Below are 24,153 nucleotides of genomic sequence, written 5' to 3'. Positions count from 1 at the left end.
AACAAGCCATTCTATAACACACGTGAAGGTGAACCACCACTTCAAGACCACTCTAAAAACTCTTCAGTTGTTTGATATTTCCCCAAACATAAACACTTTTTTCCAATGATTTTTATTTTCTTTGTGGCCACTTTTTTCTAACATTGAAGATGAAAGTTTCATTTTTTGTGTCTTTCTAAAGCAGCTCTGGATAAGGGGGTATCAATTGATACATTTAGAGTAAGGTTACACAGCACTGGGCGTTTTGGGGAGATTTAGTCGCCTCGTCTTTGCGGCGACCAATCTCCCCAAACGCCTTCCCTCACTTTAAACTGGCTAAAATAAAAATTTGCCAGTTAATCACACGCGGCGGTTTGTTTTCCGAAGTTGCCTCACGAGGAAACTTCGGGCGACTTTGGAAAACATATCGCCGCATGTGATTAGCGCCGGCGATTTTTCATTTTAGCCAGCGCAGAATGAGGGAAGGCGTTTGGGGAGATTGGTCGCCGCAAAGGCGAGGCGATTAGTCGCCAGACTAATTCTCCCCAAAACGCCCAGTGTGACATTGCCCTTAGTTGATACATTTTTTTATGTTTGTCCCTACTGAGCAGAATCCCTGAGTTTCATTACAGGCAGTTGAATTGATACAATAGTTGCTAATATTCCACAAATATTTTTGAGAAATGTATCAAGTAAATGTTGCACAATTGTAACCGTTCAGAATCTGCATCTGGGTCACTGAGGTTACTTTATGTAGGTGGGAGGTGTAGTTTAGCAACATCTGTGTAGCCAGGGTTCAAATACAAGACTCTACTAGGAGATAGGAGCCTGTATGATATTTCCTACAAAGACTTAGTGCTACAGGAGTAGCCAGACATAAATAAGGGTTTATAATTCTTCCCTTTCATCACGTTACTCGGTTCTGTCTGTGTTGACACACAAAGTGCAGGCGATAAGAATACAAACAAAAGCATCTGGTTATACTACCTGTATTTACCTTTTCTTTTATCTGTCTGTAGTTGTCACTCATCAAATGTCTACAGGCAGTTACATTCACATGAGCGGAAATAGCAGAATATCTAGAATCTCAGCTGCCATAAAGCAGGACAGGACTACTGCTTACAATGGGGATCAGATAGGATCTGTGCAGCCACTGGGACAGAATGCTCTGTTATACAGATAGCTAGAATCTCAGCCATAAAGCAAGACACGACTGCTGCTTACAATGGGGATCAGATAGGATCTGTGCTGCCACTGGGACAGAATGTTCTGTTATACAGATAGCTAGAATCTCAGCCATAAAGCAGGACAGGACTGCTGCTTACAATGGGGATCAGATAGGATCTGTGCAGTCACTGGGACAGAATGTTCTGTTATACAGATAGCTAGAATCTCAGCTGCCATAAAGCAGGACAGGACTGCTGCTTACAATGGGGATCAGATAGGATCTGTGCAGTCACTGGGACAGAATGTTCTGTTATACAGATAGCTAGAATCTCAGCTGCCATAAAGCAGGACAGGACTGCTACTTACAATGGGGATCAGATATGATCTGTGCAGTCACTGGGACAGAATGCTCTGTTATACAGATAGCTAGAATCTCAGCTGCCATAAAGCAGGACAGGACTGCTGCTTACAATGGGGATCAGATAGGATCTGTGCAGCCACTGGGACAGAATGCTCTGTTATACGGATAGATAGAATCTCAGCTGACATAAAGCAGAGCAGGACTGCTGCTTACAATGGGGATCAGATAGGATCTGTGCAGCCACTGGGACAGAATGTTCTGTTATACAGATAGCTAGAATCTCAGCCATAAAGCAGGACAGGACTGCTGCTTACAATGGGGATCAGATAGGATCTGTGTAGCCACTGGGACAGAATGCTCTGTTATACAGATAGCTAGAATCTCAGCTGCCATAAAGCAGGACAGGACTGCTGCTTACAATGGGGATCAGATATGATCTGTGCAGCCACTGGGACAGAATGTTCTGTTATTCAGATAGCTAGAATCTCAGCCATAAAGCAGGACAGGACTGCTGCTTACAATGGGGATCAGATAGGATCTGTGCAGCCACTGGGACAGAATGTTCTGTTATTCAGATAGCTAGAATCTCAGCCATAAAGCAGGACAGGACTGCTTCTTACAATGGGGATCAGATAGGATCTGTGCAGCCACTGGGACAGAATGCTCTGTTATTCAGATAGCTAGAATCTCAGCCATAAAGCAGGACAGGACTGCTGCTTACTGAGAGAATACTTTAATTTTAGTTTGTGTTTAAAGGGAGTTTATTCTCACTTACAACAAAGAACAAGCAGCTGTACTGTTTTTTGCGATGTGATTATTTTAGGCCCGAGGCTTGTTGTTTACCTGACAGCTTGTGAGTGTGAAACTATAGACGGGAAGTATTTGCTTTCTGATATTTAGAGAGAACATGTGCTGCCATAATGATTGTGTCTGCTGTTCGATGGGTCGCTGTACTGAAATATGGGCATCTGCCAAATAATGGGTCTCTGATTAGGTTTATGCCAATGCTCCCCTGTTGGGAATATATGTGCCTGTAAGATACCCATTCATTTAGAGTGTAAGCTCTGCACAGAAGGGAGTACTTCTACCTGTGTGAAAAGGAACTCCATCCAAAAACTTCCAAATATCTATTTATTCTTCCTCAATGGCTTTAAAGTTGTTTAAATGTAATTTTGACAGAAGTCCCTTTCTGTTCTCTGGTCCTGACTCTGAAAACAATGTAACAGAAGTCCATCCTCCTTCAGGCCTTATAATACATGAGTGATACTCGGAGTTCCCTGTATAACTCAGCCTGCAGCCTTGTGTCTTTATATGGTCACAGAACAACCCCTCAGTGACTTCTAATATCCTTATCATTTACAGTAGGGGCTACATTATCCCTTATAATACATGAGTGATACTCAGAGTTCCCTGTATAACTCAGCCTGCAGCCTTGTGCCTTTATATGGTCACAGAACAACCCCTCAGTGACTTCTAATATCCTTATCATTTACAGTAGGGGGTACATTATCCCTTATAATACATGAGTGATACTCAGAGTTCCCTGTATAACTCAGCCTGCAGCCTTGTTCCTTTATATGGTCACAGAACAACCCCTCACTGACTTCTAATATCCTTATCATTTACAGTTGGGGGTACATTATCCCTTATAATACATGAGTGATACTCAGAGTTCCCTGTATAACTCAGCCTGCAGCCTTGTGCCTTTATATGGTCACAGAACAACCCCTCAGTGACTTCTAATATCCTTATCATTTACAGTAGGGGGTACATTATCCCTTATAATACATGAGTGATACTCAGAGTTCCCTGTATAACTCAGCCTGCAGCCTTGTTCCTTTATATGGTCACAGAACAACCCCTCACTGACTTCTAATATCCTTATCATTTACAGTTGGGGGTACATTATCCCTTATAATACATGAGTGATACTCAGAGTTCCCTGTATAACTCAGCCTGGCTAAACGTGCTGCTCGTCTTCTTCGTGTTGGTCCCAAAGCCCTGGCTGGAATTCCCAGTTTAGAGGTCAGTTAGGGTGAGAACTGGGGGTTGAACATTTATTTGCAGCTCTGGGGCCATGGCTGAACTACTGATATTTGTAACCTTTTTATGAGTGGGTTGGGGGCAGCTGGTCATCAGAAAGAGGATTTAAAGGAAAGTAGAAGACGACTATAGGGCTACATGTGTGATTGTTTAGCTGTGTGCCAGATGGAGGGGTCGTGCAGATCAGTGCATTGTTGTCGCTCACAAGAGAATAGCATTAAATCTTTTGTTTGCCCCGGGGGCAATAGATCCAGCCTCTGTCACTGTAGGGCCTCACTCATTCTATTACACGGCTGCAATGAAAGTGCATTCCTCAAATCTTAGTACATTGGCTCTGATTCTACATTGTGCTCCCCCATAGCAGGGAATGCTCACGGAACTGCTGCACATGACTGTGTGTACTGAAGCCTGTAGTCTGGGACCTGCTTATTTACATCCCATAACCCCTTGATAGCCAGAAAGAATCCATTGTGTGTGAGCTGAAAAAGTACTGCCCTATAAAACGCTCTATTCCTGGCTGGGGAGAACTATTGCTTCATTATAGAGCCCGCCCCTTGTCATTACCCCTTTAAAGGAGAACGGAACCCTAAAAAGGAATATGGCTTAAAATGGCATGTTTTATATAGTGAACTTATTGCACGAGGCTAAAGTTTGAGCTTGTCAATAGCAGCAATGATCCAGGACTTCAAACTTGTCACAGGGGGTCACCATCTTGGAAAGTGTCTGTGACACTCACATGCTCAGTGGGCTCTGATTGGCTGTTGAGAAGCTAAGCTTAGGGCTCGTCACTAATTATCCAGCAGAAAATGAGCTTCCCTGGCTGTAATATAAGCTGATGCTACAGGTTTGCTGATTATTCAATTCTGATGCTAATTGCACTGGTTTCTGTGCTGCCATGTAGTAATTATCTGTATTAATTACTAATCAGCCTTATATTGTGACATTTCTATTCTATGTGTACTGTATATTGTGAGTGGGTCCCTAAGCTCAGTAAGTGACAGCAGCACAGAGCATGTGCAGTGAATCGGCAGAAAAGAAGATGGGGAGCTACTGGGGCATCTTTGGAGACACAGATCTTTACTGCTAAAGGGCTCTGGTTGCCTTGGGCTGGTACAGAATCACAACACATAATGTAAAACATTTCTAGCTACTTCTTTAGTTTAACTTTCCTTGTCCTTTAACAGCCCCCATGCTGCTGTTACCTCTTGGTGATGGGATGGGGGTTGGTGAGAATGATTGATGAATGTAAGCAATTCACCAGCCAATCAGAGCTTGGGCTACCCCCAGCCAGTATGAGGGGTGCATTGGGGGGAAGGGTCTATTTAAAATGACAAACACAGAAGCAAGGATTGTTCAGGGCAGAGTTGGCCTTTAGGAAGTTTGTAAACAAATAGAAAGTGGTTGGTTTCCCCTGAGCTGCCTGGGGATGGTTTTGCCCCCTCCATCAATTATTCTGCCATGATAGTAAATCTCGAACGCCGAATTGCTCCATTCAGGGCACAGCGTAGGAGGTGGGCAGAGGGCTGCTGTTCATGGAGAGCTGTATAACAGCCTGACATAAAGCCTGGCTGCAAAGCTACGGAGGGAACCTTCTTACGTAATCAAGGTTATCGTCCCTTCCTTCTGACCTTGATGCCGATGGCAGGATTATGTCGAATTGGCAAGCTAAAGGGTTTAACATGAATTCCCATAAAGAAGCCGTTAGAAATGATAACCCACTTACAGCACCATTTATATATTTTTTTTATAGGATAAGGCTTCTGATTATGAAGCTGCACATTGGACCAGTCTGAAGAATCCCCTTGGGGGAGACAATGGATCGTTCCACTCTATAAAGGCCCCATACACAGGCACATATGAGATGTTGACAGATTTAAGTTGCCAGCTTGTTGCCCAGTGTGTGGGGGGCCTCCGACGGCTTTCCCTGATCGATATCTGCCCAAAAGTCAGCCAGATTTCCATCGTCCGGGCTTAAAAATCAGTTCGAGGACCACATTGATTCGTTCCTCGATTCGACGGCCGTTATGATCCGATTGTTGAGCCCTAGGGCCCACTATCGGATCAGCCCGATATCGCCCACCTGAAGGTGGACTGATCTGCTTACTTGCTGACCTCGCCAAACAGCATATCTTCATATGTATGACCAGCTTAAAGAGGTTGTTCAACGTTAGTATGATATAGAGAGGGATATTCTGAGACAATTTTCAAATGGTTTTCATTTTTTTTTATTATTTGTTTGTTTTCACTTATTTAGCTTTTTATTCAACAGCTCTCCAGTTTGCAGTTTTAGCAATCTAGTTGCTACGGCCTAAATTCCCCTAGCAACCATGCACTGATTTGAATAAGAGACTTGAATATAAATAGGAGAGGCCTCAATAGAAAGATCAGTAACATAAAGTGGCAATACATTTAAAGCCTTGCAGAGCTTTTGTTTTTAGATGGGGCCAGTGACCCCTATTTTAAAACTGGAAACGGTCAGAAGAAGTCAAGTAATTTAAAAACTATAAAAAATTAAGACTCAATCTCTAACATACTAAAAATGAACTTAAAGATGAACCCTTTAAGTTCCTGTAGGGTTAATGTAATAGCAGATCTCCTGCGCTTCCCTTATTATAGCACAAACGTACAGACATTATACATCCCTCTCATCTGTCCATGACCCGGTGCAGCTTACAATCTATCTTCAGTGTCTCCCTTGTTCCCGGGTTGTTGTTGTCGGACCCAGGACTCCCATTACTGCAGGGCTAACCATTGCAATGTCATTCTGTTCTCTGCAGACCTTAGTAACGCATAGCAACCAAAAGCAGATGCACTTTCGAAGCAAACATTTGCCTGGTTGCTATGGGTTACTAGACCCTGAGCAGACTTATTTACCTTACCACTAAAGTTTGTTAGCCTGGCTGCTCTTATTAGCATAAGCCTCTTCGAGGGGAATTGGGTTATTTCTGCTCCTTATCCATCTGGGTTCATTAATGATTTCTCCGTTGTTCTCAGTTCCAGAGATTTGGGAGAATGATTAGCACCCTGGGAAAGTCCATTGTAATTTGGGTGCATTTTAATGGTCTCCAAGCTGCTTCACTGCAATCTTAGTATGAATAAATAAATTGCCTCTAGGGTGGGGCTGCCGTGTGAGATTCATCTAAGGACTTCACCCTAACTAGCACCTTGGGGGCTTCCTCTGTTTAACTCTGTTACTGCTGCTACTCCCATATTCACCTTAAATTAGGTCACAACAGCCGGCGATCACTTCTTTCAGAATAGAACTTTAATGAGTCAGGAATGTGCAGGTTTATAAATAGTAATGACTTCCATGTATATTTCCTTTCAATCGATAGAAAAATATGGGGCATGTCTGAGATATATACATTTTTGCATTAATACATACAGCTGCCATATTGTTTCCCTTAGACAGGACAGTATGAGGGTATAGCTTATTGTGTGCCCAGAACATTCCTTCTCTGTATAATTGTATTTATACATATGGGAGGAGGGAGGTGCCATATTGATTCCCTTAGACAGTACAGTATGAGGGTATAGCTTATTGTGTGCCCAGAACATTCCTTCTCTGTATATTTGTATTTATACATATGGGAGGAGGGAGGCGCCATATTGATTCCCTTAGACAGTACAGTATGAGGGTATAGCTTATTGTGTGCCCAGAACATTCCTTCTCTGTATATTTGTATTTATACATATGGAAGGAGGAGGTGCCATATTGATTCCCTTAGACAGTACAGTTTGAGGGTATAGCTTATTGTGTGCCCAGAACATTCCTTCTCTGTATATTTGTATTTATACATATGGGAGGAGGGAGGTGCCATATTGATTCCCTTAGACAGTACAGTATGAGGGTATAGCTTATTGTGTGCCCAGAACATTCCTTCTCTGTATATTTGTATTTATACATATGGGAGGAGGAGGTGCCATATTGATTCCCTTAGACAGTACAGTATGAGGGTATAGCTTATTGTGTGCCCAGAACATTCCTTCTCTGTATATTTGTATTTATACATATGGAAGGAGGAGGTGCCATATTGATTCCCTTAGACAGTACAGTTTGAGGGTATAGCTTATTGTGTGCCCAGAACATTCGTTCTCTGTATATTTGTATTTATACATATGGGAGGAGGGGTGTGCCCAGAACATTCCTTCTCTGTATATTTGTTTTTATACATATTAGGCAGTTATCATTGATTAAACCTTAGGCAGTGATGGTGTGCCTTGTTGGCATTGGAGCTGACAATAATATGGCTTGTCCTGTGGGAGTACTATTTGACACCCCCATATAAGAAAATACATGCAGGCCATTTGGGATGTTGCTTTAAAGGAGAAGGAAAGCTTAAAACTAAGTAAGCTTTATCAGAAAGGTCCACCTAAAATACCCGTAAACCCTCAAAGTAATGCTGCTCTGAGTCCTCTGTCAAAAGAAACACCACATTTCTTTCCTTCTATTGTGTACTCATGGGCTTCTGTATCAGACTTCCTGTTTTCAGCTTAAACCTCCAGGGCTGGGGCTTGAGCATGCTCAGTTTGTTCCTCTCCCCTCCCTGCTGTAATCTGAGCCCAGAGCTATGAGTGAGCAGGGAGAGACTCAGGCGGGAAGTGATGTCACAGCAATCTAATATGGCAGCTGCTATCCTAAACAGAGAGAGCTGTTCACTTAGATATGTTAAAGTGTTCTAAAAAATAAAAATGACGTTCTAGCTTGGACTGTTGTGGCTAATCTATTGACAATAAACTGCCTTGGTAGCTTTTCTTAAAATATATGGCCTGTTTCGATAGGATTATGGGTAAGGGTGAATGCCGTTAATGAGAAGGTAGAAATGCTGGCCTGATCCCCCTAGGGGGGTTACTGAAGAATTTGTGGTGGAAGGCCAATTAGGATGAGAAGTACTTGCATACTGACCTAGATAAGAATACACATTAGGGCCTTGCATGAGAGTGTCAGTGGCACTGCACATGCTCAGTATGCTCTGAGTCACTGTTGACAAGCTAAGCTTAGGGGGAGTGATATCATTGAGGTTTTGAAGGCACTTATTGACTCTTAAAATCTCAGTGTTTGATCAGATAATACAGACCTAATTCTATGTAGAAATGTGAATGGCTGTGGTGAGACCTGTTGGATATTGCTTTGCCTCGTTGTTGTTGTTTTTTTTTTTTATTCTCTTGCAACGCCTGGACCGGAGATCAGTGCGGCTACAGGGCAACCGTTAGTCTCTGCACTGCGTTCCCAGGAGCCGCCAGTTAGGCGCTCTACGCCAGAACTGTAACTGCAGGGACGCCAGTTGCTTAGATACCGAGTGTGCTGTGCATGGCGGCTCTTTAAATGGATGTGAAGCTCCCTTAGGGCAGTGATAGATACAGATGAATCTTTCGATTTCCCTTCTGGGTCTTTGGGTAGACTTCAAAATAGGGATGCGCCGAATTCACTATTTTGGATTTGACGAATCCTTTGTGGAAGATTCTGCCAAGTAGCGAACTGATATCTAATGTGCATATGCAAATTAAAGGTGGAAAGGGGAAAACATTTTTTACTTTCTTTTTTTGTGTGACAAAAAGTCATGCAATTTACCTCCCTTCCCATAATTTGCAAATTAGGATTTGGATTCGATTCGGCCGAATCCTGCTGAAAAAGGCTGGATCCTGGATTCGGTGCATCCCTACTTCAAACATGTAGCTCTTGTTGTTGGACTACAACTCCCAGAATCCTTCAACCTCTCCTCTATGCAACAATCTTTAGGCTTCCAGCATTAACAGTTTCTAATGAGACCACAATATTAATCCTCACTTCACAGGAGGTGTTAGAGCACAGGGCTGTTACCCAACGTTGCTTCCTAGTGACCTTGGAAAATTCCCTTTATTCCCAGGCATCCCAGAAATCTAAGCTTTTCCCGATATGGCTCCGTTCATTGCTTTAAATTAGCGCCAGTCCCGTGGGAGAATAAAGGCTACAATCTTGCAGTTACATTATTGCTTGCAAGTGGGTGTTAGAACCTCATAGTGAAGGGGAATGAGCCCTAGAGGAATAATATTTTATCTTGATGGGGGAATGGTGGGCATCTGTGGTGTAACCCTGGTTAAAGGGGTGGTTCAACTTTAAGTTGACTTTAAATATGTTATAGAATGGCTAATTCTAAGCAACATTTCATTTGACCGTAATTTTTAAAATTTCTATAGTTTCTTGAATTATTAGCCGACTCTTTCCAACTTTCAATTCTAATCTAAAAAAACAAATACTATTGTTATTGCTACTTATTACTCCTCTATCTATACAGTCCCCTCTCCTATTCATATTCTAGTCTCTTATTCAAATCAATGCATGGTTGCTAGGGCAATTTCTACCCTAGCTACCGGATGGCTGAAATTACAAGATGGAGAGTGACTGAAATAAAAAGCTAATAATTCAAAAACCACAAATAATAAAAAATGAAAACCAATTGCAAATTGTCTCAGAATATCCCTCTACATCTCTCTATATAACATTGAACGACCTATTGAAGCACCCCTTTATTCTGCAGTTTTGTATTGTTGAGGGGCTCACCTTGTCTCTCTATCCCTCTTATCTAGAAAGCAGATCGGGAAAGGCGCAGAGAAAAATTTCCCTACTAGATGACATTTCATCGCAATGTCCGATCGTTTGGGGCAGATAACCAAGGGAAAGGATGGGAAAAGCAAGTATTCATCTCTCAACCTATTTGACAAGTATAAAGGGAAGTCAATAGAAGCAGTCCGAACCACAGGTAAGTGGGGGGGTTTCCTCGTGATACGTGAACTGTGCTAGGGTGTTACTCATTACTGACATACAAAGCTTTCTCCTTCCTTGGCTGATACTGGGAATTTCTGTGTGTGTGTTTTCTCCATTGTGAAGGATCTAGTTCATTATTCTAATTGGAGCAATATTTGGTCGGTAGCAATTCTGTACTGTAAGCAGATGGGACAGCATTGAACTTGACCTGGGGTTAGCCTGTTCCACAGGAAGTGTGGTTTCCCTTTCTGCTTTATTCAACAGGAAGCTGCCGAGAGTATCCGGAAACAAGCCGCTTGTTGTTATACGTGTGTAACATATTGTTTACATTTGCACACACCTGTTAGTTTACAGTGGCATCTGTTTATACACAAGCTATGTCCTGCTCGTTGTTGTAGCACCCTCTCTGTTTATACAGGAGCTGCACCCTGCTCCTTGTTGTAGATCGTTATCTGTCCGAAGCAGAGATGCTCCTTGTTGTATATCGATATCTTGTCTGTAACCGAGCTGCTCCTTGTTGTAGATCGATATCTGTATGTAGCAGAGCTGTTCCTTGTTTTAGATCGATATCTGTTTATACAGGAGTTTTACAATGCTCCTTGTTGTAGATCCCCCTCTGTTTATACAAGAGCTGTCTTGCTCGTTCTTGCAGTACCAGCTCTGTTTATACAGGAGCTGCACACTGCTCCTTGTTGTAGATCGTTATCTGTGTGTAGCAGAGTTGCTCCTTGTTATAGATTGATATCTGTCTATACAGGAGCTGTACTCTGCTCCCTTTAGTATCCTCTGTTTCTACAGGACTTTTAGCATGCTTCTTGATATAGATCACTCTTTGTATATACACTACAGGAACTGTACCTTACTCCTTGTAGTATCTTCTCTGTTTATACAGGAGCTGTACTCTACTCCTTATTGTAGACTAATATCTAGCAGTGATGCTCCTTGTTGTAGATTGATATCTGTCTATGCATGAGCTGTACTCTGCTCCCTATAGTATCCTCTGTTTATATAGGACTTTTGCCCTGCTCCTTGTTGTAAATCTCTCTCTGTTTTATACAGGAACTACGTCCTGCTCATTGTTGTAGTATCATCTGTTTATACAGGACTTATACTCTGCTCATTGCCATAGTAGCCTTTGTTTATACAGGAGCTGTTCCCTGCTACTTGTTGTAAATCCCTCTGTTCATGTAGGGTTTGTATGCTGCTTCTATTTGAAGATCCCTCTCATTTATACAGGAGTTGTACCCTTTTAGTTGTTGTAGTACCCTTTCTGTTCTTACAGTGCCCTATGTTCCCGGTGTGTGTGTGTGTGTGCCATACTCTGCCCATGGGAGGTAAACCTAGTGGGGGTTTGTTAGGATTCAGAAATTGTTGGTAGGGGTCCCTAATGTGTTTAATCATGTGCAGGGATTGCTGTGTCAGTCACAGGGGAGGAGGAGGAGGCACATGGATTTAGGGTTACATCTTAATATGACATAATAAACTTGAGTGATATCCCTGCAGTGAGCTGCAGCCATTTGGTTTTTTGGTGTTCTACCATCATTAATGTGCATGTGGTCTTCTGGGAACACAGGTGTAGTTGGTAGTGGCGGTGGTTTGACGTGGCACTGGCTTATAGTGGCGGTGGTTTGACATGGCACTGGCTTATAGTGGCGGTGGTTTGACGTGGCACTGGCTAATAGTGGCGGTGGTTTGACGTGGCACTGGCTATTAGTGGCGGTGGTTTGACGTGGCGGTGGTTTGACGTGGCTCTGGCTTATAGTGGCGGTGGTTTGACGTGGCTCTGGCTTATAGTGGCGGTGGTTTGACGTGGCACTGGCTAATAGTGGCGGTGGTTTGACGTGGCGGTGGTTTGACGTGGCTCTGGCTTATAGTGGCGGTGGTTTGACGTGGCTCTGGCTTATAGTGGCGGTGGTTTGAAAACAGGAAATGGTTTAAAAACCAGAAGTGGTCATCACTGGCTTCCATTATCGGCCCTCCACCATGTAGGCCAGAAAAAGTCCGGCCCTCGGTACCACCGAAGTTGGACAGTGCTGCTATAGGGTATTTAATAAAGCATGATTTCACGGCACTAGAGCCTTGTTTCAGTTCAGCTGCTGCCACAGGATGGAACAGAATATTAAGGAATTTAGCCTGTACTCTATTTTGATTCTCCCTGGACACTCGTTGATGTACAAATTAGTGTATGGTTTCCATCTTTTTTTTATACAGACTATTGTCATCAAAAATCATATTTACATTGCCTATCCTCATGCATGACTTGTTGGTTTATTTAGATGTGTGCTACAAACTGCTCTTTTTACTCTGTGAATTTAACGCCCCGGAAACGTATCCTTTTTAATTGCTGTACTTTCTTTCTCATTATATATAAATTTATTTATTCATATATGTGCTTCCCCCGTGCTGTGCAGGCTTGCATTCTGTGTTAGTGACATCACTCTTTTAGGCTGCAGTCATTGGTCGCATCGCCTGCGGTTTCTCAGGGAGGTGGGTGGCTGGAGTTTCTGCTCTCAAAATATTTCTGCTACTGGAAAACAAGAAGTAATTGGAGACCGACCCCTTCCACCCGCCAGCTGTCTACCCTCCCGAGACCGCAGCCATTGAAAAGCCACAAGGAATCCGACCCACGAATGCAGCCAGAACCTGTGATGTCACTAAAGGGAATTCACTAAACTGGAATCGTTTAATGCTGCAGTTGTCTGTTTCAACAAGACTAATGGAAATAAATATCGGCCTGCCGTAGGTAATTACTGTGGGTAAACAATTCCTAAAGTCCTTCAGTGGCTCGTGTTTCAAGCGAGTCCCTCCAGCTTGGCCGGTAGAATTGACTGCCCTGTTGTGGCCGTAGGAATTATTTAATTTGATGCCATTTAAAATACAGTAGAACCCTCATTTTATGATTTTTTTTAAGGGGACCAGGGAAAAATGATGTAAAATCCAGGAAAATTTTAAATCGGGGAAATGTTTTTTTCTTCAACAAGTGAAAGGATATAAGCACAGGAGTCAGTTTTACTTTGAGATACAATATTTACTGTGTTAAAGGAGACATATAGGATAAATGAAAAAACCCTAATTTTGTAGGCCGTTTATGAGTAATATATGGTGTTGCTTTTACATGGTGCTAAAAATTAATATTATCTTTAAAAATAGCTCCTATAGATGTTCTCTGGTCCCTGTCTGTGTTTGAAATGAGGGGTGGGCGTGTCCCTCCCAGAAGCACAGTAGGAGGGGGACAGCCAATCACAGCCCTGCAGTCACACAAGCACAGACAGGCTTCAGTTCCCTATCAGGTCCTGCTAGTTGCTGATTGGTTCCTGTCCTACAGTGCAGTGAGCTGAGTGCCACTGGCTCTCCTGCACAGCCTGAGAATTCGGGGAGTAGGAAGTGGAAGAGAAGGGAGGGGCTACTATGGTTTTTGCAGAAATATTCGATAAATCAGCCTGAAACACTACTTTTTTTTCTTTTTTCTAAGCACAATTCTTCTTTGTCTAAATGAATATAATACACTGGTACATTCTTATTTTTTACACAAAATGTCTCCTTTAAAGGTGAACCATCCCTTTAAGGGGCCTCTCAGTCAGTCACATGCACAACCTAAAGCAATAAATGATTGGTGCAGGAGTGTATAAGGGCCAGACTAATTGGAATTAACCACTTAAAGACAGAACCATGCCTAAATATACATCTGCTTAGTATTTTAAACCTCTTTATTTCACAAATAATAACATTCATAGAGGGGGGGAAAAAAGCAGTTTTTGGGAACATCAGGACAAACATCAGGAAAACATTACCCATTGAAATGCATTGTAAATTGGAGAGTCCACAAATTAAAAATGTAAAAATCCGGGAAAACTTAAAAGCAGGTGTCTTAAAATATAAATAATATAGTGAATAAAGTACCCCCTCTTGTAAAATATAAGGATATTATAAGTTACCGAGGAGTTTCATGACCATATAAAAACACGAGGCCGAAGGCCGAGTGTTTTTATACAGGTCATGGAACTCCGAGGTAACTTCTAAAATCCTAATATTTTGCAACTGGGGGTACTTTATTTATTATAATACACAAATTTCAATGAGTCATGTGACAGAAATGACATCAGAACTCACCGTTTATAACTGATGACATCAGAACTCACCGTTTATAAGGATATCATTTACATGATATTCATGGCTCTTGTGTATTATAAGGTAATTAAGTGGGATGCCACCCTAATAACTGTAATTTATTAATGTTCTCTCCTCCTTTGCAGTTATACCTAGACATGGCTTACAAAGTCTTGGGAAAGTTGCCGCAGCCCGGCGCATGCCCCCTCCTGCAAACTTGCCAAGCTTGAAATCTGAAAACAAAGGAAACGACCCCAACGTTTTTATAGTGCCCAAGGACGGAACGGGATGGGCAAACAAACAAGAACAGCAAGACCAAAAGAGGTGAGCTCCGTGCATATTAATATTACCTGCCCGAAAAGAGCCCATTTATCTTAATGGTGCCATGACCTCTCATTAAAGTTAACTTTTAGTATGTTATAGAATGGCAAATTCTAAGCAGCGTTTCAATTGGCCTTCATTTTTTTTAAATGATTTGCCTTCTTCTTCTGACTCTTTCCAGCTTTCAAATGGGGGTCGCTGACCCCCATCTAAAAAACAAAAAAAAACAAATGTTCTGTAAGGCTACAAATGTATTGTTATTGCTACTTTATAATACTCCTTTCTATTCAGGCCTCTACTATTCATATCCCAGTCTCTTATTCAAATCAGTGCATGGTTGCTAGGGCCATTTGGACCCTAGCAACCAAATAGCTGAAATTGCAAACTGGTGAATACAAAGCTAAATAACTGAAAAACCACAAATACTAAAAAATGAAAACCAATTGTAAATTGTCTCAGAATATCACTCTTTATATAATTTTTTATAATTTAAAGGCGAACAACCCCATTAAAAGCTTACCTAGGCGCTCTATAACCATTTGCGTGCCCTCACACATTCTCTCAATTCAGTTCCAGTGCGACAGCTCCTCCGCAGCAGGAGTCGCTGCCTCAGCCGGGTTTGCAGAAATCTGTCTCCAATTTACAGAAACCGACCCCATCGATCAGTCAGGAGGTGAGTTGCTGTGTATAGTGCGTGTTAGAGCTGCTGCCATTGTTCCAACGAGCCTGTGAGTGTTTGAGAGCTGTATGTAAAGTGGCACATGCTCTGAACAGTTGTCTCCTTTTTTCTTTTCTTTTTTCTTTTTTTTTTTTTTAAAGAGCATAAATTTAGTGCCAGGTGGACCAAAATCATGGGCGCAGCTGAATGGAAAGCCAGCAGGACAAGAAGGTGGTAAGTGTTGCTCATAGTTATCCTGAATTTAGTCTTAAAGGGGTGGTTTACCTTCCAAACAGATTTTCAGATTGTTCTCCAGAAATAAAAGAAAATTTAAGTACCGTATATACTCGTGTATAAGCCGACCCGTGTATAAGCCGAGGTACCTAATTTACCTAAGAAACTGGAAAAATGTATTGACTCGTGTATAAGCCTAGGGGGCCCCATGTCAGATTCAAAATGTGAATGTGTAAATGTGTAATCATGCTTTATGGCATCAGAAATCTATCTAAAAACTATTTAAAAGAGCCCTCCCATAATTCCATCAGCAGGAACATGACACTGCAAAAATATGCTTACCCTATGTACAATGTACAGCTTCCACAGAATAGCACTCTGCTGCTGGCAACTTGGAATCAAAGCTTTAGGACCTTTTAACAATGGCCGCCAGGGGCCCTGTGAAAGAGCTGCAGGACGGTTCACTGTGTCCACTCTAGGGCGGCGCGTCCTTCCCTGCCGGCGTAGATACCGTAGATATGCCCAGCAGTGCGACCCCCCTGTGACCCGGCCCCAGCAGGACTGTCTGTGACGCCGCCCGGAGCAGGTCCACGAGCTCCGGGCGGCGCGTCCTTCCCTGCCGGCGTAGATACCGTAGATATGCCCAGCAGTGCGACCCCCTGAGACCCGCCCCAGCAGGACTGTCTGTGACGCCGCCCGGAGCAGGTCCAGGAGCTCCGGGCGGCGCGTCCTTCCCTGCCGGCGTTCGCTCCCAAAATGGCGGCGCCCATGGCCGCCACGTGGGTAGCGGCCGGCGCCGCTACCCACGTGGCGGCCATGGGCGCCGCCATTTTGGGAGCGAACGCCGGCAGGGAAGGACGCGCCGCCCGGAGCTCCTGGACCTGCTCCGGGCGGCGTCACAGACAGTCCTGCTGGGGCCGGGTCACGGGGTCGCACTGCTGGGCATATCTACGGTATGACCCGCGTATAAGCCGAGGTTGAGTTTTTCAGCACATTTTGGGTGCTGAAAAACTCGGCTTATACGCGAGTATATACGGTAATTGAAAAACGTCTTTATTTTTTCCAGTTTTTGAAAAATCTAAGTTTAAAGTTGAATGTTCCTGTTTCTGGTGTTGGAGTCTGGCAGCTCAGTAATTCAAGGGCAAATACAATTTCTCCGCAGCATCTCTGAAGTATTAGCAACTATTGTATCAATTCTAACAGCTGCCTGTAATGAAACCCAGAGATTCTGCTCAGCAGGGACAAGAAATGTATCAACTAAATGTATTAATTTAGAACAGTTTAAAGAGTCGGCGACCCCCCCTCCCTCCCCTCCCTCCCAGTGCTGCTTTAGAAGGTGAAAAATTACATTTTACACTTCAATATTAGAAAAACTGTGGCACACAGAAAATAGAAAGTAATTGGAAAAAGTCAATTTTTCTGGTGATCTATCTGAAAACAACTAGTTGTTTAAAGGTGAACAACCCCTTTAATGGAACCAGGGATTCTGCTCATCAATATTCAATAAATGGTCACACGTAGGAAATAGAAAGTCATTGGAAATAATTCTTTATTTCTGGGAAACAATCTGACACCAACCTAACTGAAAAAAAGTGTTGGAAGGTGAACAACTCTTTTAAAGGGAAACTAACACCTCCAATAAGAGAAGCCCCTACCTACTACCCTAGATAGTCTCCCCTCCCTGCTTCCCCCCGCATTGTTGATTACCCCTGAAAGTGCCCCTAACAAAGTACTCCCGTATGGTGCAGAGTAAGTGCAGCAGAGCTCATGGACACCATCTTCTGGCGCTTTTTCAGCAGGATCCGGATTCGGCCGAATCATTCTGTCCGGCCAATCTGAATCCTAATTTGCATATGCAAATTAGGGGTGGGGAGGGAAAACTTGTGACTTTTTGTCACATAACGAGGAAGTAAAAAAATGTTTTCCCCTTCTCACCCCTTAAGATTCGGTTTGGTATGAGCTCCGCTGTCCTTACTTAGCACTGATATGTGAGTATTGTGTTAGGGGCACTTTCAGGGGGGAGCAGGGAGGAGAGACTATCTAGGGTAGAAGTTAGGGACTTTTCTTATTGGGGGGTTTTAGTTCTCCTTTAAATGGCATTAGGGATATCCGATCCTAAGCCTGCTTGTGTCCCTTGATTCCTTTCCCCCTCTGGCCTGTAGTCCTCCATGTGTGTTCAGGTACAGCTAGTTTGCATTAAAGGAAAACTAAACCGTAACTAAAGTAGGTAGAAATGTTTTACATTATTTTTTGTGCTTCTGTCCCAGACCAAGGCAACCACAGCCCTTTAGCAGTAAAGATCTGTGTCTTCAAAGATGCCCCAGTAGCTCCCCATCTTCTTTTCTGCTGATTCACTGCACATGCTCTGTGCTGCTGTCACTTACTGAGCTTAGGGATCCACTCACAATATACAGAACACATAGAATAGAAATGTCACAATATAAGGCTGGTTAGTAATTAATACAGATAATTACTAAATGGCAGCACAGGAACCAGTGCAATTAGCATCAGAATTTAATAATCAGCAAACCTGTAGCATCAGCTTATATTACAGGGGAAGCTCATTTTCTGCTGGATAATTAGTGACGAGCCCTAAGCTTAGCTTCTCAACAGCTGCTCAGAGCCCACTGAGCATGTGAGTGTCACAGACACTTTCCAAGATGGTGACCCCCTGTGACAAGTTTGAAGTCCTGGATCATTGCTGCTATTGACAAGCTGAAACTTTAGCCTTGTGCAATAAGTTCAATATATAAAACATGCCATTTTAAGCCATATTCCTTTTTAGGGTTTAGTTGTTCTTTAAAGATACATGGCAGATAAGGTGGCAAGGACAGTATCTGCTGCACAGAGAGCGAATGTAAATCTACGCCAGTTATTCCTCTGTAGTAAGCAAATAAGGGTTTTGAAAGAACATTGCAGGGTGATGGAACACACTGGAATTTGAACAGCAAGTTTATACATTAAATATACTGCGCTGCTCTTACTCTTTGTTCTCATACAGGTTCAAGGGGCTCAAACCGACTGTTGTCCTTCTCTCCCGAGGAATTTCCAACGCTGAAAGCAGCTGGCGAGCAAGACAAGGCTGGCAAAGAAAAGAGCGTCTTAGATCCGTCGTATGGGCCCGGACCAAGCCTCCGCCCCCAGAGTAAGCCCCTCGCCCTGCTTCCCGGTAACCATTCTGAATGTTTTATTGTTCGTCTTCCCATTCCCCCCTTCCCTGTAGTTAAAAATCTAACTATTCTGCTGAATTTGTGTTCTTGTTGTGCCAATGGGATTACTACGGGATTGGTATGAGGAATACAGACCGGTCTGTCTGATAAAGGAATAGATGCCCACTTAGTTTATATACCAACTTGTTACATTCTTGGTTTATAGAGCTCTGTTTCTAGAATAGATACATTACCTTAGAGCCATCAGAATGACTGTTTTTCCATTCAAACTATATTCATGTTTGTGCCATTTTTGTTATATGTAAGCCCAGTATAGCTACTCTTTGGGGGCCATAGCAATATAGGGCAGACAATATCTCCTGGAAGAGAATATTAGCAGTGATCATTTGGAGTTTTATGTAATAATGGAATGTCAATAATAGGAGCTATTTCATATGAATTGCTGTATTAAACCAATTAATGTTCATGTGTCTGTTTTATCATTTTAAAACTGACCACTAGGGGTGCTGTGTAGTTGCTTTCATTTACCAGTGATGAATTAAGATGAAGGACTTAATGTTCTTTAACCTTCTTTAACTCGTACCATTTCTATAAAAAATTCTGAAAAATTTAACTGTATAACTTTACTGAGCAGTGCCTGAAATTTTTACGTGATTATTGCCATTTTAGTTTGTGTAAGGGATCTTATTTGTCATAATAAAGGCAACACTAGCCCTTAAAGGGATACTGTCATGGGGAACCGTTTTTTTCCAAAAAGAATCATTTAATAGTGCTGCTCCAGTAGAATTCTGTACTAAAATTAGTTTCTCAAAAGAACAAATAGATTTTTTTTTATATTTAATTTTGAAATCTGACATGGAGCTAGACATATTGTCAGTTTCCCAGCTGCCCCAGTCATTTGACTAGTGCCTGCACTTTAGGATGGAACTACTTTTTGGCAGGCTGTTATTTCTCCTACTTCAATGTAACTGAATTTCTCAGTGGGACCTAGATTTTACTATTTAGTGCTATTAGATCTTCCAGGGAGCTGTTATCTTGTGTTAGGGAGCTGTTATCTCATTCCCTGCCCATTGTTCTGTTGTTAAGGTGCTGGGGGGGGGGGTTGTTATCACTCCAACTTGCAGTAAAGAGTTACTGAAGTTTATCAGAGCACCAGTCACAGGACTTTGGGCCGCTGGGAAACTGACAATATGTCTAGCCCCATGTCAGATTTCAAAATTAAATATAAAAAAAAAATCTGTTTGCTCTTTTGAAAAATGGATTCAGTGCAGAATTCTGCTGGAGCAGCGCTATTAACTGATGCTTTTCCCATGACAGTATCCCTTTAAAGATATTGCAGGCTAATGATGCGATCATTTCATTTATAATTTTCTTGTTGATCACGGTGTCTTCCATTCTTAATGTCCTGTACTGGTGAATGCAGCTTAATCACTAATATGCTTTATATATATATATATATATATATATATAATATAATTATTTTTTCCCCCCCATACTGCAGATGTCACCAGTTGGAGAGACGGCGGTGGGAGAAGCATTGCTTCCAGCTTATCTCCGACCGCCTCTCCTACTGAGCCGGGCAGCAAAACGGCAATACCGGGAGAAGGGCCCCCCTCTACATCGCTTGCTAATGATACTAAAGAACTCTCGCTGCGCCCAGCTCAGCCCACGCGAAAAGGGCCTACTCCGTTCATGGGAAACACCTACCACCCACCCACTTACCATGACATGCTACCAGCCTTTGTAAGTATCATTGGCTTTAGCACGTATATCTGTAAAGGACTGTAACGATTTTGTGTCGTAATATGTATATTTACCCATATATAATCGTTCTTTGTTTTTGTTTTTTTTTTATAGATGTGCTCTCAGCACCCACCAGAGGCTTCTGGGACATTGGATCGTGTTTCCTTTCCCACTCTTAATTCTAAATCTCGCCTTGAGCCTCGTGTCCCTTTTCGGCAATTCCAGATGAATGATAATGAAGGGTATGATAAATATTTGTATAAACACGTGGTTCACCTAATTTAACCAAGTCTCCCCTCTTTGACTTTGCTTAGTTGCACTATATATCAGAAGCATTCATCAGCAGGGCTTATTTTGGTCCTTCTTTCAGCGCAGCAAAGTGAAATTGAAAGTAGTGCATGTTCTGATGATCATGCTTCTTTGGTTCTTCAGAACAATTATGGGTAGGGAGGAGAAGGCGTGTATCTCTATTTAAACTCTAATGGTTACATGTGAAAGGAAGGGGTGAATAAGAGTTAGCGTTGTATAGTTTACAAGAACATAGGCAGCATATGTTCTCAACACTCGATCTTTTCCTAACACAGATCCACACAATGTTCCATCATGTTCAGTACGGCGGTTAGTTTGGAACCGTCTCTCAGGTTTGTCCCATTCTTGCTGAATGATTTGGTCAAGTTGAGAGCGAGAGGGGAAAAACTGGCGAAGTCTTGTTGTGCCTCTTGAAAAGGGACTTAGAAGACTCAGTGCTGGCTGAGATGGAGGGTCTCTAGAACTGAAGAGATCAGAGGGTCTTGGGGAGTCTGTCTCCTCCTGGTCTGAATCATAAGACCGTTCACCCTCTGAACGGTCGTGCTCTTCCCCCGAGTCTGGGATGGGAGCAGATTATCTGGGAGGCAGCACTCTCTTCATCTGAGGAATAGGGAGCCCTGCGTTTGGAAGGTTTAGGTTTGTCTAGGCGAGATAGCAGCCTATCCAGGGATTGTGCTAGTTTCAGTATGCCTGTGACAAGTTGGGTAGCCCACTCGGGAGTGGGTTGTGCCCTGGGTAGTGAAACATCTCTGCTGGACACTGAAGACTCCCTCTGAGTATCCTGGTGCACCAGAGGTGGAGTAGGATCTGTGGGTTCAGCAACCTTTTGTGGGTTACATTTGGAGCATAAAGGCTCTTTATGCCCAATGGGAAAACGTTTGCGGCATTTGGCACAGGCCAGGAAATGAATCAGTGCCGCAGGAGGCCCCCTGGAGAAAAGGTTATCACTGGGCCCTTCAGACATGTTGGAATGGGCTGCGTGTGGAAGGAATTGCCCCAATGGAGTAATTAAGAAAAAAGGCACCCTTGTAGGGTGTAGCTTGTCACTTATCTGGGAGTGAGAAAGAAGGGGAAGAGGAGTTGGCGGTCCTCTAGTGGTGCCCTGTTAATTTTCTTTGCTCCCTGAGACGAGAGTGGTGGCTGTAATAGCAGCACAGCAGTCTGTGAGTGTCCCTCTGAAAAAACCGCCAGGAATGAGGACGCTTCTGCGTAGAAAGCGTTTCCAAAATGGCGGCCGGCACAGTGCACGCTCACACTTAAGTCGCGCCAGTCTGTGTGTGGCACCAATAGGAAAATAAAATGGCAACAGGGGAGTGCGCAGGTATTGCGCAGTTACACACAATGGCGCTAAGGCAGGGCACCGCACAAGGTCTGCGGTGGTACCTACATGCTACTCCTCCCTCCCCTGCAAGAAGGTAGTTTCCCTTTGCCCCAGGCAGGAAGGTTGAGCGGAGGAAGCGAGGAGAGGATAGTCCAGCGGTTAGACTTCTGCCCATTAGTGTAACAGTCCCAGCGCTGCCCTTCCATGAGGGAGGGATAAGGAAGCAGGCAGGTAAGGGTGATAGGAAGAGACCCCGGTGTGCGCTGAATCTCTTCACTTACCTGCACTGGAGTGCTCTGCCTTGCCTGACTGCCGGCCAGCCTGGTCTCCTCCTGAAAGGAATGGAGAGTTGAGTGAGGCTGGGTGGTATGTGCACAGCACCTGTGACCCCGGAGAATGAGCTCCTTACACGCAGCGTAAAGGTTCAAACAACCCTTTATGTAAGTGAAAACTGACTAGAGAAAACGCTATATCTGTCCTAACCTCCTGAGGACACAACTAAAACTGAGCTAAGCTCCGCCTGCTGGGGGTATAGCTAGTAGGGGAGGAGTCAGTTGCCTTTTTTCTAGTTGTGTCCTGCCTCCTAAAGGCTATACCCCATTGTCCCTGTGTCCCCCAAGATGATTTGGAGAAAGGATTTTATTGAATAAAAACTCGATTTGAGAAGTTTTGTTGTCTTTCTGTAGACGGGAGAGCAGGTTTCCTGTTGCACCCCCTCGTTCGGTACGACCCCCCCGCCCTCAAATTGAACGGGCCCCAAGAGCCACCATCATCAATGCAGAAGACCTAAAGGAGCTGGATGACCTTGATAATGATGCAGAGGACGGCTGGGCTGGTAAGTGATTTCATTGAATTGTAAGCTTCATATAGGCCACCTGTAGTTCTTAAAAAATATAGAGCTCCTCCTCATTGGTATTTTTTGTTTTTAATGCTGTGCGCCCCAATTGCAATTGTCTTGGTACAGTGCAGAATTTTTATGTTCAGCCCAATTTAATAACGAGCCGTTGATAATATGGGCTGAGTCTCATAGTCGTGAGCTGTATCTGCTTTGCATTCAGGTCTCCATGATGAGGTTGATTATTCTGAGAAGCTGAAGTTCAGTGAAGATGAAGAGGAGGAGGAGAAGACAGCCGCAAAAGAGGGCAGGAGTAAATGGTAAGTTTCAGTCTTTAATTGTTACTTTTTTTGCATTCTCACTTGATTAGTCAGATGCAAAGCTGCTGGGGGCACATTCATAGGCACAGATCTTTAGTGCTAAAGAGTGGTGGTACAAATAACGTGTGGCATTTCTTGCCTTCTTTGAGCTTTAGTTCCCCTTTAATATAAGACAGGACTGCCACTACGGTGAATAAGCAAATCCGTTTCAATTTCAGGAATGGTTGGGATGGCAAAAGGCAGCGGCAGGTTTCCTTTAACTCTACTGATAGTGCTGAGGGAAAGCACCCTGCAGATGACGGAAAGGTCTGGAACGATCCATTATCCCATTCACGTCCTGCCAGAAGAACCCCGGAACCTGTGCCTCAAGGGCCGCGGAAACCCAACACTTGGGCTGCTGTGGCTGATCACCAGGTATTCTACCGTCTATCCCCAGTACACCTGAGAATGGTTCTAAAAGTACTAGGCTTGTGTACATTATCCCTTTAAAGTGGTTGTTCACCTTTGAGTTAACTTAGTATGATGTAGAGAGTGATATTCTGAGACAATCTGCGATTGGTTTTCAATATCTATTATTTATGGGTTTCAGCTTTTTATTCAGCAGTTCTTATGTTTGCAATATTAGCAATCTGGTTGCCAGGGTCCAAAATACCCTAGCAACCATGCACTAAGTGGAGTGTGAATAGCAGAGGGCCTTCGTAGACAGTAATAAAAAGTAACAATAAATATCTGGCCTTACAGGACATTTAAATTAGATGGGGTCAGTGACCCCCATTTGAAAGCTGGAAAGAGTCAGAAGAAGGCAAAAAACTATATAAAAAGAATAATGACGATCAATTG

The 24,153-nt window shown here is 43.2% G+C and overlaps 1 protein-coding gene across 7 annotated transcripts in view; it reads left to right on the top strand.

The window, feature by feature from the left end:
- Positions 1-24,153, top strand: part of LOC108698868 (protein PRRC2B-like) — a 57,546-nt gene that overhangs the window by 5,438 nt on the left and 27,955 nt on the right. For 6 of the 7 annotated variants that reach the window (XM_041572446.1, XM_041572445.1, XM_041572444.1 and 3 more), the window contains exons 2-11: positions 10,118-10,290; positions 14,549-14,726; positions 15,294-15,396; positions 15,543-15,615; positions 18,617-18,784; positions 20,287-20,528; positions 20,643-20,770; positions 22,845-22,993; positions 23,217-23,313; positions 23,532-23,727. In XM_041572446.1, the coding sequence (XP_041428380.1) occupies positions 10,176-10,290; positions 14,549-14,726; positions 15,294-15,396; positions 15,543-15,615; positions 18,617-18,784; positions 20,287-20,528; positions 20,643-20,770; positions 22,845-22,993; positions 23,217-23,313; positions 23,532-23,727 (1,449 nt within the window). In that variant the 5' untranslated portion in view covers positions 10,118-10,175. The remainder of the gene's footprint in view (positions 1-10,117; positions 10,291-14,548; positions 14,727-15,293; positions 15,397-15,542; positions 15,616-18,616; positions 18,785-20,286; positions 20,529-20,642; positions 20,771-22,844; positions 22,994-23,216; positions 23,314-23,531; positions 23,728-24,153) is intronic. The other variant, XM_041572442.1, reaches the window with a different exon arrangement.

The sequence above is a fragment of the Xenopus laevis genome, chromosome 8L (genome assembly GCF_017654675.1).
Source record: "Xenopus laevis strain J_2021 chromosome 8L, Xenopus_laevis_v10.1, whole genome shotgun sequence".
Classification (NCBI taxonomy): Eukaryota; Metazoa; Chordata; class Amphibia; order Anura; family Pipidae; genus Xenopus; species Xenopus laevis.
Note: the sequence above shows the minus strand (reverse complement) of the source record. Positions and strands in the feature narration are given on the sequence as shown.